The following is a 15,164-nucleotide window of genomic DNA, read 5'->3' on the forward strand; positions in this document are numbered from 1 at the left end:
CCTATTTTTCGCGCAGAGTTAAATGAAAAAGAGAAAGATATAGGAGAAGTGGGGATCGATCTGTGGTCTCCTAGGAGGTCGCTTGTCTTGCACATGGTTAGGACTAGGCGTGTAATATACTTGAGGCGAACAAAGCCGATTTTTCCATTGGTTTTCACGGGTTTTTTTTTTCTGTTTTTTATTTTTGTTTTTCATAGTTCTTTGTTTTTTCTTCCTTTTTTTGCTTATCTTTTTTCTTCTCCATTTTTTATTTGGTTTTCTATTTTCTTCTTCATTTTTTGTTTTTTCCTTATGTTTGTTTTCGTTTTCACTGTACATTTTCGTATATGTCAAAAACATATTTTAATAAGTGATCAACATTTTTTGTATACACGTTCAACATTGTCCGAACGCTTATTCAACATTTTTCAAATACTTGTTTAACATTTTGATACTTATTCAACATTTTTCAAATAATTGTTCAACATTTTTCAAATACTCATTTAACATTTTTTTTAATATTTATTCACCATTTTTCAAATATGTGTTCAAGATTTTTAATACTTATTCAGCATTTTCAAATATTTATTCAACATTTTTCATATACTCACTCAACATTTTTTAAATACTGATTCAACATTTTTAATACTTATTCAACTTTTTTCAATTACTTGTTCAACATTTTTCAAATATGTTTTTGAAGAGTGTTTTTTGTATATATGTAGAATATTTTAAAGTATAAAGAAAAATACAAAAATAAAGCAAAAAACGAGAAACAAATGAAACAAAAAACAGGCCATGGCCTCCCGGCGCGGCTGGGCCGGCCGATCTGGGGCTCCCCCCAACGCGGGAGCTTCCGCCAAACCATAGGCCAACACTGGTACAAGTCTATCTATAGCCCAACAGCTAGTAGAGGTCTCTGTGAAAGTACAGCCCAACTATGGCCCAACACTAGTACAGATCTCTGCGCGTGTGATATTCTATATCTATATATACTACTATTAAACAGGAAAACACATCCACAGGCGGACGAAAACTCTGCCACGCAGAAGCACCCACGAGGAATCCCAGCCCGAAATTAACGCTAACCACCCACCTATTGCCCCTAATCTCACCCCTCGAGCGTGGGCGGCCACCGGCGAAGGATGCCGCGCTCCAGCCCGCGGCGCGGCGGGTCCCCTCCCCTCCCCCTCCCTTTCGGCCACACCGGTCTCCTCCTTAACCACGAAGTGGGCGCACGCGGTGCGGGCTCCGGCGAACGCGGCCGCGCGCGATCCAGCCGCCCGGCGGCTCCCGCATCCCTCGCCTCTCCGGTCGCAAGTCGCTTCCCTAACCACAAATTGGGCGCACTCGGGGTGGGATCCGGCGAACGTGGCCGCACGCGATCCAGCGGCCCGGCGGCGCCCGTATCCCTCGCCTCTCCGGTCGCACATCTCCTTCCTTCCTACGAAGTTGGTGCACGCAGGGCGGACTCTCCGTCAACCACCTCCAGGAGCTCTGCTTCCGGAAAGGCGGCATCTACATCAAGCTCGGCAAGCACATCGCAAACTGGTATGAAAACGAATTCCTAACTCTGTGTGGACATGCCTGAATTTACTTTGGATTCATCTGTTGTAGGACTGTATAATTTTGTGGTTGAGGAAGAACTGCTTGTTTGCTTGTACTACCACAGGTGTATGTGCCGACGATGAGGGCGCCGATGCAAAAGAGGTGCCCAGTTTCCTCATACGAGGACGTCTACGAAGTCTTCAATAAAGAGATTGGAGAAAATTGCCACAAACTGTTAGTTCCTTCATTGCATTACAACATTGTCCTACACCCTGCTGAAGTAACTTGGTTGTTGTATTGATTAGCAAAACCAAACAATCAGACTGAGCGTGCTTAGTTCAGTTGTTGGACAACAGAGTATTCACCTTGAATCAGAACCTGGATTTATGCTCAGCCTATTTTTAGTTTAGAAGAAACTCTGACATAAAATTTTGGCTTCCCCCTATTCTTGGTGGTGTACGTTTTTGCACAATTCTTCCTTTTCCCGCTTGCAAGTGCTTCTCTTGTGCAAGTTCATGCCGCCACAACACATGATGGGAAAAAAATCGTTGTCAAGGTTGTTGTTATACAAGAAAAGACTGCAGTTCATTTTGAGTTCACTTATATTAAGTTTGAACTCTTAAATCATGACATCAGAGTTCAAATTTAACCAGCTTGTTGTCTGTCTTTCACTTTTTTGACCCCTGTTTTGGCTTACAGGTTCAACATGACCACTTGGTGGATACTTCTGTAATAGATATCGCCACCGTGGATTTAGTAGTGAATGCTCTTCATTATATTTTCCCTACATTTGACTACAGGTAAAACCACAACTGTTCTTTGTTTATTACCTTGTTCTATCTCTCCCTCTTTTTAACATACCACCTCGAAAGCTTTTAGACTTATGCTGATTTTTAGAATTTGTTATGATAGAGAGAAGGACTCCAATCTGCATGCTTTGAAAATACTAATGAAATGAGGGTTTGCTTCCTAAAACATATGTTAGTATTCAATGATTCCAGACAGGTTGTGGACTTTCCACGCTCTCAGACAGCAACATTCTTTTATCCAACGGTGATGTGATTTTATCCATCTGAAGATTGTGTTATCATTTGTTTAAATTCGAGTGATATTACACATGTAGCTTGCTAGGTATATTTTAGAATAGTTACTTATGGAAAATTCTTAGAGGTCATAGATGGGACAGCAGACAACATTTCAGATACGTCGCAGCTGGGCACCATGATCATTGCCCCAATATCTCCTTTTTATGTTGTGAAGATATACATGTAGGTTTCCTTTTTGGTAATTTTTGGAAATCACAAATGATGTTAGTATTATGGTTGTACTGCAATTTGCAAGGTTTCTGGTCATGCTATTTCAAAAATACCTTTTAGATGTGCTTGCTTTCCTACTGCTTGTTCAAAATTCATTTTTACTATTGGAATATGATGATACATCTGATTCAAACTGGAATTCAGTTTTCTTGTACAGAAAACAGAAGGATCAGGTTGTACGTGATAATATATATGCCTAGAAAATGAAAGATATAATAGATTCCTAAGTACTACAACTATCATACCATTCCAGGAAGTTACTTCTTGATGTCATTCTAGAAAATAGAAGGATCAATAGAATGTTCTCGGTGATCATTTTCTGTGTCCTTTTAGGCAGCAACACCAAGTAGCATGGCTTCATCTTAGAACTGTTCAATAGGACCATGTTTGAACTACTGCATATGTAAAGATCATTTCTTCACGACTTCTCTTATGCTCCCAGGGAATCCGGTCCAAACTCCACATCGCTGTCACAGAACAAAGTTGGAGGCACAATTGAAAGAGACCAGCTAGATTCTTCTTCCGGGAATTAAACAGAAAACCTGGCTAGAGATTTCATGGCATGTCATTCCATTTATCTTTGCTTGTGGGCTCATCGTATCCGATGACATAATTGGCATTTATTTCATAATTAGCATGTACTTGAGCACATGATGTGTTTTGCTTTAATTATGGACAACAAGGTATGTTTACTTATTGTGATCATATAAGTGAACCAACATATCCAAGGGCTAAAGTTCATATCTACTATGTATGTTTATTTTTCATTCACACATGTCTCATTGCCTTTTTAGCACTTAGAGAGCAAGGGAGATTGCTCTCATTAAATGATAACATTTTTTTGCAAAATATTAAATAATGAGCGCTCTTGGGTTTTTTCCCAGCTAACCTCAATCCAAGAAGTCTGATCATCAATTAATGAGATTTTTTTTGCTTGTATCATTCGTCGAACCATATAATGAATACTCACATCGTGGCTCAAAACCAATACTTCACAATCTTTTTGCCCAAAGCAACCAATGTCAATATTTATATATTCTAAATACAAATATTATCGCTTGTGTACTCAAGTAAAATGTAAGTGCTTAAACGAAAAGAAACCATGTTATCACTCCTACAGTCCATAGGGACAGAGACAAGGATATGTTGCCTTCCAATCTTGTCTTCCTACTTACTTTTACTTACCAAGAAGAATCAACAAGGAATCTTTTAAGAAAACAGATAAAAGATCATTTTCAGTTAGTAATGTACACCTCCCAACTTGTCTTGTTTACTTCTTTTTCTGTGCATGTGCACCCTGTTGAATGGCATACATACTAGAATTGCAATTGCAGGCAAATCAAAGTGATGGATGGTCTAAAAGATTATCCGGATAAATTCATCTCCTGGGTAAAAGAAGCCATGCGTGACGTTTGGTTGCAAATAATATTGCCTTGAAAATGTATGAGTGCCTTGCCATCTGACAGAATCAAACATTGATGCTTCCTTGCTAAGCATACCTTTGTAAATTCTCTTGGGGAAGGAAAAGTATAACTTGCATTTTGCAAGTTGCAACATTGGTCCAAAAATACATGTTGTTCACACATATCTATTGTATGTAGTTTGTAATCAACCAGAATGTTCAGAGTTTTTGAAAGCACCATCAATGATCTCTGTTTATATCGAGATAAATTATGAAAAAAAAAATGAAATTCAACAACCTTAAACCAAACTCTCGCTGGATGTAAGGGCCTTAAAACATGGTTTAGAGCCTATATGATGAAGGTTACCTTGACTTTTTTTGTGTCGTTTTCTTACACTACCCCCTATATTTGATGGGGGAATAGATGTATCTTTGAGAAGAGCATTAGCTGAGACGTGCGTTGCACGTGCAAGCTTACTAGTGTAGAGAAGAGCCAGAAATGTGGGAGCAACTGAAAATTTCTTTTTGAACAATTGAACAATGGAACATAATGTCGACGTCAACAAGTTTCCTGATGCAAGAGAAACCTTCAAAGGAAGTGAGCAGGTCCTCCACACATTGATGCAAGAAAGATAGAACAGTGATTAGACAATGATAGGAAAGGAAAGCTTCCGGTCCCCAAAAAATGAAAAGGATGCGAAAACTCAGATGTAGCACGTGCGTGGCGGACATTTTAGTGTGCGCAAATTGCGCGCCTCACGAGTCGTCGCAAGTTCTTGAAAGGAAAAAAAATAAAAAGATATCCCTGCATCTTTACATCAACACTGAACATATGGCCTATGGCTACCAGAATGCTAGTGTAATTGACTGAATATACTGGTTCTTCCTAGTTTAAATGCTGATGCAAATCTTCACATGCAGGTAAGACACCTACTGCTGCTACTTAGAAATTCAGCTCCATAGCAATCTCAAACATCCCAGCAGAGTTGGTGGCGATTATATATGGACTTGATCGCAATGTCTTTCTTACATCATTGAAAGTGAAAAAGCATATCAAACATGACTTTAGACCTACCCTAGGATAGTATGAAATGCACATATGCAACCCAGTCTTTTAGTCACAAGATATTTATATACATTTCCATAAAAATTAGGATATTTGCGTACATTTGGGAGCATACATATATGAAGCAGACTAAATTATGGTAAGATTAACGTATAAATTTGTTACCATCCAAATGTGAAGCAGATAAGCAGATCGAAGGAGCCATAAATGATGACAAAAGGACAAGGAGTCCATGTCAGTGTCATCAAATTTGGTTAAGTGGCGCTATCAAGCACTGTACAAAGTATCTTCAATGAAAGTGAGGAGATCCTCCATACATTGATGCAGAAATAATAGAACACGGATTAGATAGTGACAGGAAACGAAAGCTCGAATACAGCACGCGACGCACCAAACTTTTCAGTGTGCCTTCACAAGTCCTCGCAAGTTCTTGAAAGGAAAAGGAAAGATGTTCCTGCACCTTCACAGCAACATTGAACATATGGCCTATGGCTACCAGAATGCTAATGTAATTGACTGAATCTACTGCTTCTTCCTAGTCTATATGCTGAGGCAAATCTTCACGTGTAGCTAAGTCAACCAATGCTGCTACTTACCGTTAGAAAAAACTGATCGCATGCTGCTACTAAAGGAAACCAGTTCAGAAGTAGAGGAATTCCAAGCATCCCAGCACAACATTGTAAACTTGAGACTCCAACACTGTTGTGGCAGTCCCACACCTTCTCCTCCCCCGCTCCTCTCCCGTCTCCGAGCTCTCCGCAGTCGCTGCTCTCCTGTTAGGAGTTAGGACCTTGGCCTCGGTACACCTGAAGAGCTCAGGTTCAGGCTCTGAAAAACTGACGGCCCAGATTAATTCTTTACTTACAGCTTCAAAGTTATATTATTCATCTTCTTGGTTTCTTGGAAAAACTACTACTATTACCATTGGACGCGTCATTTTTGGAGATGGTCTTGGCTAGAGGGACGCGTGGTTGATGGGAGGTTTGTGCCACAGCCGACGCTTCTTTTTCTCTCCGGTGCCCTTGTTTGCGTGAGGCATGAAGATTAATATATTTCACTTATTGTTTTAAAAATTTCTCAAGAAAACTTATCGTTTTCAAAATTTCTAAAAAACCACTTATTGTTTTAAAATGTTCGTATAATTAAAATAATATTTATGAATTATAAAAATGTTTGTATAATTTGAAAACGTGTACGTATATATAATAAAAATATTATTATAATTTAAAAATATTTTTGAAAACGTTTGAATAATTTGTAAGATGTCCATGGTTTTAATAAAATATTCATGTAGTATATGAGAAATGTGGTATGTTCTCTTATAAAGTGTTCATGTGCTTTAATAAAGTTTGTGTGTTTGCCAAAAAAATTTATATATTTCTTAAAAACAAGTAGGAAAAGATGTATGAAAGTAAGCCCCTAGACTGCAGATCCTTAATTGAATATTATTTAAAATTAGACAAAAAGGTTACTAATTCTTAAATTTGTTTTAGTTATATGAATACTTTTCCAATTACTACGTGTATATGTTTTATGAAATATATTACGAACATTAGTCAATATTTTTTATTAAATATATGAACACTTTTTCTATAACATATTCTAAAATATATGAACACGTATATTCCAAGTTTTAATTTTTACTGTGATTAGAATTTAGAAATGTATTGCAAAATTACAAAAAAAATAAGAAAATAAGCTAACATGTAAAAATAGGCTGCAGTGATTGCAGCCCATCTAAGCCCCAAGAGCGTGTTCTTACAAAGGATAAATGTGCTTGCAGCCCACCAGACATTGAGCACAGTTATCCCTTTATATGGACATCAAACACGATTGTGTGGGCACGATTTTTCATATGAATGATCCCTCCATTCCAAAAAATATGGCGGGCAAATATCCAGTGATACCACACCCTAAATGCTCCGATGATACCATTTTAGAAAAATCACGTTTATATGTTTCAAAAAATGGGGGAGAAGGGCCGGCTGATCTCTGTCTGGATTTAATCACAAACAGGTACCATTGTGAGAGGTTCATTCGGGCTGTTGCTCATATACAAGAAGTGCAACGGATCCAGAACGCAGCGGAGAAGCTGAAGCAAGCTTCTGTCTAGAAAGAGCAAGCAACAATGGCAAAAAAGGCCCTTGGTGATGTCGAAGCAAATTTTGCGGAAGCATCAAATTATTATCAAGAAGCCGCTGCGGAAGCGGACGAAGCCACTGCTCTAGTCGCTCTTAATAGTCCCTTGGAAGAAGCGCTCCATATCTCTCTCCCTATGCCTTCTTTTCTTTTCGATTTGCCTCGTGATTTTTGCTCTTTCAAGTTCCATTTTGTATTTTTGGTCATTTAAAAAATAAGTCCATTTCATATAGTTGTTTTTGTGTAGTGATCTCTATTCATGGAGATCACGAGGCCAATGATACCCTATGTGGGTAGGTGGGATAGAAGAGTGGGCATGTGGGCTTCTATCAAAAGATACCGCTATCGCTGCGCTCATATATGTCACAGCTGATACTCTCGCATATAAGGTGTGTTAGTTTTTTTAAAAATCAAACTCGTGCATGTTTGATCAAGTTTTCATAAGTATATATTGATATCTATAATACCAAATTCGTATAGTTAGATCCATCATGAAAAGTATTATTATGTTTTACTTATTTTGTATTGTGGATGTTGATATTTCATTCTAGAAGCTTGATCAAACATACATGCTCTTGACTTTCATGGATATTTATGCACCTTATATTCTGAAACGGAGGGAGTATTTCTTTATACTGTGCATCGACAGATGGGAGCCAACAGTCATATAGAAGCATAGGTGCCGTTTCAGGGTGTTTTTTTTACGAGATATTGTACTAATTTAGGGTTTTCTGCAAAACAGCAATGCTCCAGCCTCCAACCGTCACTGTCAGTGGGCATAGCGCCATGCCGTCATGCCACGTGAGTGGCGTATGTAGACGAGTTTTTTCTTTTTGCATACATGTCTCATTCATATCATAAAGAACAAAGTACAAATCACGTAAAGACCGACATGACAATACTGATACTGAAAAGATAGTAGAATATCTCTGAGCTTGACACCAACGCTCGTCAACTGCTTCTGGCACCACCACAGCAGCCACCGAAAAAAAGAATGACGAATCACCACCTCACCCGAGCTCGACGCGGCTCCATCGCTGATATGCAGCTTTGCGGACCTCCAAAGTGGCTCATCAAAAGTGAAGCCCTTGCCGTTGAACGAATCAGACCGGGGCAACACCCCGGACACGCCATCGAATTCCAGATCTGGCACTCCACCACGACTAAGACGCCGAAGGAGGAAACCATACCTTCCATCCACAAACCACGAACCCAGTAGATATTCCGTCTTCCAGATGTCGCCGATGCAGACCACAATCTGCATCCGCTCCTGGACTACCTCCCAAGCTCCGCGTCGACGCTGGAGCAAATGTCGTCGCAACGGTGGAGCCCGAGGGCACAGGTCCACCACAAGGATGCCGCCGCCGCCACACCATCCTTACTTGAACAGACTGGTTTCCAAATCCATCCCCAACCATAGGACCGATGGCCTCGTCAGAGAAGGATCCGAAGATTCATTATTCAGCGCCGCCATCACCATCACCGAAGTAAAGACGATAAACAACCTAAAAACCTAAACTATAAAGGAGAAAAATCGATCCACACGCATGGATCTGGCGGCCCCCCTCACAATCGACGACCGAGGTCGCCGGCGGAGGGAAGCCGCCGAAGAACGGCGTTGGGAGATTGGCCCTGGCGGCGGCTAGGGTTGCAGCCGCCAGGGACGAGAGGAAAACTGGCGAAGCGTTACATATGACTTATGTGGACGAGAATTGGACCGTGCGTGCACGCTGGGACAGGTTCTGGCACCAATTTTCCGTATTTTTCAACTTTAGCACCAAACTGCACTTGTTGTGCAACTTCATGTAGCACGATTGTCTTTACAACTTGTTTGTTCCTTCTGTGTGTTTCATTCCACCTACAGTTGGTGCGTTTTTTTTTCCTCTGTGTGTTACTTCCTCCTCCTACTAGCCCGCTAGTATCAGGATTTTTAATTCGATTTTTTTCCTGTCCTGTTCGTTCCTTTTACCCAGTTTTCTCTTTCCATTTTTTTTTCTTTTTTTCTTTTTTTTCCGGTTCTTTTTGGGCTCATGGTGTTTTCACAATCGTTCGGTGTACTTTTAACAGGTTCATCGTGGACTTTGAATTAATTTTCAATGTGTTTTTAAAAAAAGTTCACCCTACATTAAAACAGTTTGCCGTGCACTTCAAAAGTTTACATCGTGTATTTAAAAATATATTATATGCATATTTAAAAACAGATAAAAAATCACGTTAATGTCAACAAATATCATGAACAAGGATTATGTAGCGACAGAAAATGAAAGCTCAATGGAGCGCGTGACATGGCAAACCGTGCCCTTCCTGAGTAGTCACATGTTCCTGAAATAAAAATCACAAATCGCAAGTTCTTGGAAAAAAAAATAGATACCCCTGCATCTTCACATCAACATGAACATATGGCCTATGGCTACCAGAATGTTAAAAGTAATTAACTGAATCTACTGGTTCTACTCCCTCCAATCCGAATTGATTGACGCAACCTCTATACAATATATGCTGAGGCAAATCTTCACATGCAGCTCAGACGCCCAATGCCGCTACTTTAGAAATTCAGTCCCAAAGCAATCTCAAGCATCCCAGCAAGTTGGAGGTAATTATGAACTTGATAGCAATGTCCTTACATTGTTAAAGGTGAAAGTTGAAGATGAAAAGCATATAAAAAATGACTTAGACCTACCCATGGATAGTATGAAATGCACAGACGGAACCCGGCCTTGTTGTCACAAGATATTTATGTACATTTTCACTAAAAGAAAGATGTTTATGTACGTTTGGGAGCATACATATATGAAGCAGACAAAACGTTGTTATCGTCCAAATGTGAAGCAGATAAGCAGATAGAAGGAGCCACAACTGACGAGAAAGGGACAAGGAGAAAAAAAAACTCAAAATTGGATAACTGCACCCCCATGTCCATGTCAGCAGATTTGGTAAATGGCGCTATCAAGCACTGCCAAAGTATCTTCAATGAAAGTGAGCAGATCATCCTTACATTGATGCAGAAAAAAATAGAACAGGGATTAGATAGTGACAGGAAACGGAAGCTCTAATGCAGCACGTGACGCACCAAACTTTTTAGAGTGCACAGATCGCGATCCTTCGCAAGTTCTCAGAAGAACAAAAAGATGTCCCTGCATCTTCAGCAACATTGAACATATGGCCTATGGCTACCAGAATGCTAATGTAATTGACTGAATCTACTGGTTCTTCCTAGTTTAAAACTTTAAATGCTGGGGCAAATCTTCACATGCAACTAAGACATCTAATGCTGCTACTTACCATAAAAAGAGAATCTAATGCTGCTACTTACCATAAAAAGAGAATCTAATGCTGCTATTTACCATAAAAAGAGAATCTTATGCTGCTACTTAGAAAACCACTTCAGAAGTAGAGGGACTCCAAGCATCCCAGCACAACTGGAGATCATTGTAAACTTGAGACTAGAGTGATTGCCTTACATTGCTAAAGGTGAAAAGCAAAGTAAACATGCTTAGACGGTTATTACCCATAGATAGTTGTAAAATGCACAGATGCAACCCATAGTCTTCATGGTATTCCACCATTTGCAGCCGGATATCCTAATGGCCATAATGTACTCGTACCATACAAACATTTCCTGAGTTTTACAACTTACAACAACAGGCGGGTGGATCAGCGGCATATATCCCTCTTAGGTGCAGGAACTTCAAGCCAGACCAAAATTTAGGGGCGACTGTCTGCACCGACAGTCCGGCGGCCTCATTCGACGTGATCATCTACTACGGCTTGGTTGTTCGAGAACAATGTCTCCCTTTTCTTGGGGAAACCAGGGGGCTCCATACCTGGGCCTCGGTACTTCAGCTCTGGAGTGGCTCCTCTAAGCCCGGGCTCGGCTGAAACAGGTCGATACGGAATACCGGCTGCCCCTGCATACCTAGTAGGGGACACGTACCTTCTCGGAGCACTTCTCAACGCCCCGCCGCGTAGGTCCACAGCCCTGGTAGCCTCAGCATAGCCTCGGTCAGTAGATCTTGCAGTGGCATCCACATAGCTTCTGTCGCTTGCTCTGGTCGTGCCATCCACATAGCTTCGATCAGCAGCTCTTGTCGTGCTGTCTGCGAATGCTCGCTCACTGGCTGGATGATTCAAGATGCTCCCTGTAGGAGCTGTGACCGAGGTGTTAAACGTCTCCTCCGGTGTCCATCCCAACGAATCCTTCTTCTTCACATAGACTTGCCAGATGCCAATCAAGAAGAGGAGGAAGAGCAGCGCCGGGCCACTCCACACAACAGCATTGCTCTCCGGCTTGTACACCGGGAAGTTGGAACGGTATATGGCGATGTAACCATCCCCAAGCCCCAAGATGACGAGCTTCTCACGGTCCGCGGCAATAAGAGGCTTCCCAGCTGGTGCGGCTGACATGACGGCGCTAGAACCCGCAAACACAGCCTTGATGTCCCTAATGGCAGTGGTGAACAGCGGCCGGGGCGCCCCGACCCTCCCATAGTACTGAGACGAGGTGTTGTACACCATGATCTTGTCCTGGCTGGCCACCAAGAGGTAACCTTTGATGGTCTGTATCGCAACAGGGCTGTCGACCTCGGCCTTCTTGACGGCCCGGACCCGGCACTTGAGGTTGGCAACGTCGCCCATGAGCAGGACGTGCACGAGGTCGCCGGCGTCGGTGAAGCCGTAGGCCTTGAAGCGCTCGGAGGGGTCGAAGGAGTAGGACCTGGGGCGGGAGCCGTTGAGCGCGTCGGCGAGGCCCTCGCAGGGCGTCTCCCGGACGGTCATGGAGCGGAGGTCGAGCGACGCGGCGCCGGCCTCGGTGAGGAAGAGCAGGCGCTGCTTGACGAAGGCGAGCGGCGTGGAGGAGGCGATGGCGGTGCCGTAGAGCGTGCCGTTCTCGGTGAAGACGCGGATGCGGCGGCCGGCGTCGCAGGAGAGCACGTAGCGGGACCGCCCCGCGTGGTGCGCCTCGAGGTGGAGGACCGGGGCGCCGTCGAGGCCGCGCACGAGGAGCCGCGAGGAGGCCGCGGCGAGGGTGAGCCAGTCGTCGCCGTGCGGGGAGGACTCGGTGAGCCGGTGCGCCGCGATGGAGCCGTCCGCGTGGCCCGCGAAGAGCAGGCAGTCGGCGCGGCGCGGGGAGAGGTAGGCGAGCAGGGCGGTCACCGGGGAGGATGGGCTGGAGGAGGACTCGCCGGGGGGCAGGCCGAGCTCGAGCAGCGCGTCCCCCGCGGCGGAGAAGACGAAGACGCGGCCGAGGGAGTCGCCGACGGCGAAGTACTTGGTGAGGCCGTCGGCGTCCTCGTAGGGCAGCGCGGCCTGGGCGGCCGCGTGCGCGCCGTCCCCGAGCCGCACGGCCGCGGCGAAGACGAACCGCTCGGACCACAAAGGCCGGCGCTTGGTCACCGCCACGCCCTGCGGGGCCCGCCGCCCCGCTCCGCCCCCGCCCGGCGCCTCCTCCGCCACGGCGTCGGAGACCGCCACCTCCTCCTGCTGCTGCTGCTGCGGCTGCGCGGGCGGGGGCGGCCCCGGGCCCGCGGATCTGGCGAGCGCGGCCTCCAGCGCGCGCACGGACCTGGCGAGCGACTCCGCGACCGCCTCCAGCCGCGCGAGCTGCCCCAGCATCCCCGCCTCCGCCGTCTCCTCCCCAACCACCACCTCCGACGCCGGCCCCTCCCCCGACGCGGCGGCGGCGACGGCGACGAGCAGGAGGAGGAGCGCGGCGGGGGCGCGGTGGGCCATGGCTGTCAGCGGGTGGGGGGGGCAGGGTTTTGGGTGCGCGTAGTGCAGGGAGGTCGGGATTGGCTCGAGTAGCGGGGGTGGATCTGCTCTCGGGGAAAGTGGCAGTGGCACGGGAGGGCCATCCCTCGGCGGGCCCGCACGTCAGGCACGGGGCGACGCCTGTGGGCCCCGCGGGTCAGCCGGTGGCCTCGCGTCTTTTATTTTGGTTTCGTTTGCGTGCGCAGGTGCAATGCAATGGACGAGAGGATCGTTGTGACTGTAAAAGAGAGGAAAATCTACGTTTTCACTTCATTACATTTATTATTACTTGACCTCCATCTGGTTTTGGCGTACTACTAGTAATTGTGGTAAATCTACGTTTTCGCTTCACTACATTTACTTGAACGTCGTCTTTTTATTTTTTTGCATGTGATTAAGAGGGGATGAAGAGAGAAAAAGGGAAAGTGATAATTTGGTCCGGAATGTGTCGAGATGATGTTGCGGATGTTTGGGCAGCCTCATTTCTTCACCACATATGAGTTAGGTTTGGAATGCTCGAACATATGGGGGAAGTTTGAAAAGTCTTGCTGGACGGGCTTTTCTGTGCCCGATCGAGTGAGGACTATCCATCTCGATATGTGAGAGTTTTGAGGAGTGTGGTGAGATGCTTTTAAGGCAACTCTAACCGATCCCTTGTCCGGTGTTAGAGAAGGATAAATTCGTTTATCCTCCTCTAGCGCGCACCTAGTCGATCCCCAATAGCCGTTAGCGGAGGATAAATTATCCTCCAGCGCCAATCCCACCCCTATTTTTACTCCGCCGCTACCACTTGGAGCATAACTCTTGCGTATTTATATCGCCCCCCCCCCCTCCCCACCGCCACTGCCTCTTCGCCGGTGACCGCTTGCCGGCCCTAGTCGCTACAGCGTTGCCTCCCTTGGCCCTCGTCGCCGTTCTGCCAGACGCCCAGGCCGTTCGTCCACCATCGCCGTTGCCGGAATCGAGGTGAAATGTCGTCGTCGTCGCCATAACCGATTCGACGGATTGATTCACTTTTTCTTCCTCTTTAGAGGCCGCCGCTCCCTGACCTTGCTTCCATGCCGCTGCACGTCATTTTCAGGCTTCGCCACCCGCCGGTTTGGCTGAAACGACGGCAGCTGGCCGGGGCATCACTACCACACCACAAGTGTTCGACGAATTACCTAGATGAGTTTTTTCGTTCGTTTCTCTTTGAACCGAACCATTTGGATTGAACCTAGCCGTTTGAATTGTAGTTGAAGAGGTTGAGATGAGGGCCGTGCCAAGATCATGAGACTACTTTGCTCCGAAGCCAACCTGCTTGCAACTACTCGGTCAATGGGCACAACTACTCGATGGGGTTAGTACCTTGCGATGGCATCTATCCACCATGGCCTCATTGATCTTATTGAGCATCACTGGCAACGTCATAGTGCTTCCTAGTTGTTCTATCACGTGTTATTTGCTACATTTGGACCATTCAGTGTGTACATATTTGAATAATTTAGTTTGTAAACTCTGAATTTGATTTATAAACTATATTCGTGATTGGCTTGAACATTCGTATTTATGTTTAGTTTCTATATATGTGCTAATATGTAGTTGCAATGTACACTAGAATTGCATAAGTTTAGAAAAAAAATGAAACTTTACGTCGTTATATATAAGGAGTGGAGTAAAACTTAGTGGAGTTATCAATACTTTGATCACTATACCGGTTATCCTCGTTATCGGTTTTGTTTTCTTTACTTGTGTCTGTGTTCCGCCATCCCGTGATCATAACCACCAGTGTCTGACCAGACGATAAAGATACAATAACACCAAGTGCCCTAGAGGGTATCTCTCTACCGTGAGAGGATCCCAATCTTGAACTATCGATATCAAGACATATTTTTCCAGTATACCCGTAAGTCACCTTTATTCACATCCAGTTACGGAGTGACATTCAGGTCCTGTTTGGTTCGACTGTGAATTTCTAAAAGCAGAT

General features: G+C 44.5%; 1 protein-coding gene and 1 long non-coding RNA gene across 3 annotated transcripts; one reads left to right on the forward strand and one right to left on the reverse strand.

The window, feature by feature from the left end:
- The first annotated feature begins 1,014 nt into the window (after positions 1–1,014).
- Positions 1,015–3,610, forward strand: LOC123153126 (uncharacterized). 2 transcript variants are annotated; one of them, XR_006476377.1, is made up of 4 exons: positions 1,015–1,530; positions 1,652–1,761; positions 2,227–2,327; positions 3,286–3,610. It is a non-coding gene; the product is annotated as an uncharacterized lncRNA (long non-coding RNA). The 2 variants fall into 2 exon arrangements; XR_006476378.1 differs by having other exon boundaries at positions 2,227–3,610.
- A 7,248-nt stretch (positions 3,611–10,858) lies between these two features.
- On the reverse strand, positions 10,859–13,222 carry LOC123150237 (uncharacterized membrane protein At1g75140). The gene has a single exon (XM_044570071.1). The coding sequence runs from the start codon at positions 13,178–13,180 to the stop codon at positions 11,192–11,194; it is 1,989 nt and encodes a 662-aa protein (XP_044426006.1). The 5' UTR covers positions 13,181–13,222; the 3' UTR covers positions 10,859–11,191.
- Between the last annotated feature and the right edge of the window lie 1,942 nt (positions 13,223–15,164).

The sequence above is a fragment of the Triticum aestivum genome, chromosome 7A (genome assembly GCF_018294505.1).
Source record: "Triticum aestivum cultivar Chinese Spring chromosome 7A, IWGSC CS RefSeq v2.1, whole genome shotgun sequence".
Lineage (NCBI taxonomy): Eukaryota > Viridiplantae > Streptophyta > Magnoliopsida > Poales > Poaceae > Triticum > Triticum aestivum.

Coding starts and splice junctions, on each gene's coding strand:
- LOC123150237 (XM_044570071.1), bottom strand. CDS start 13,180: ATGGCCCACCGCGCCCCCGCCGCGCTCCTCCTCCTGCTCGTCGCCGTC.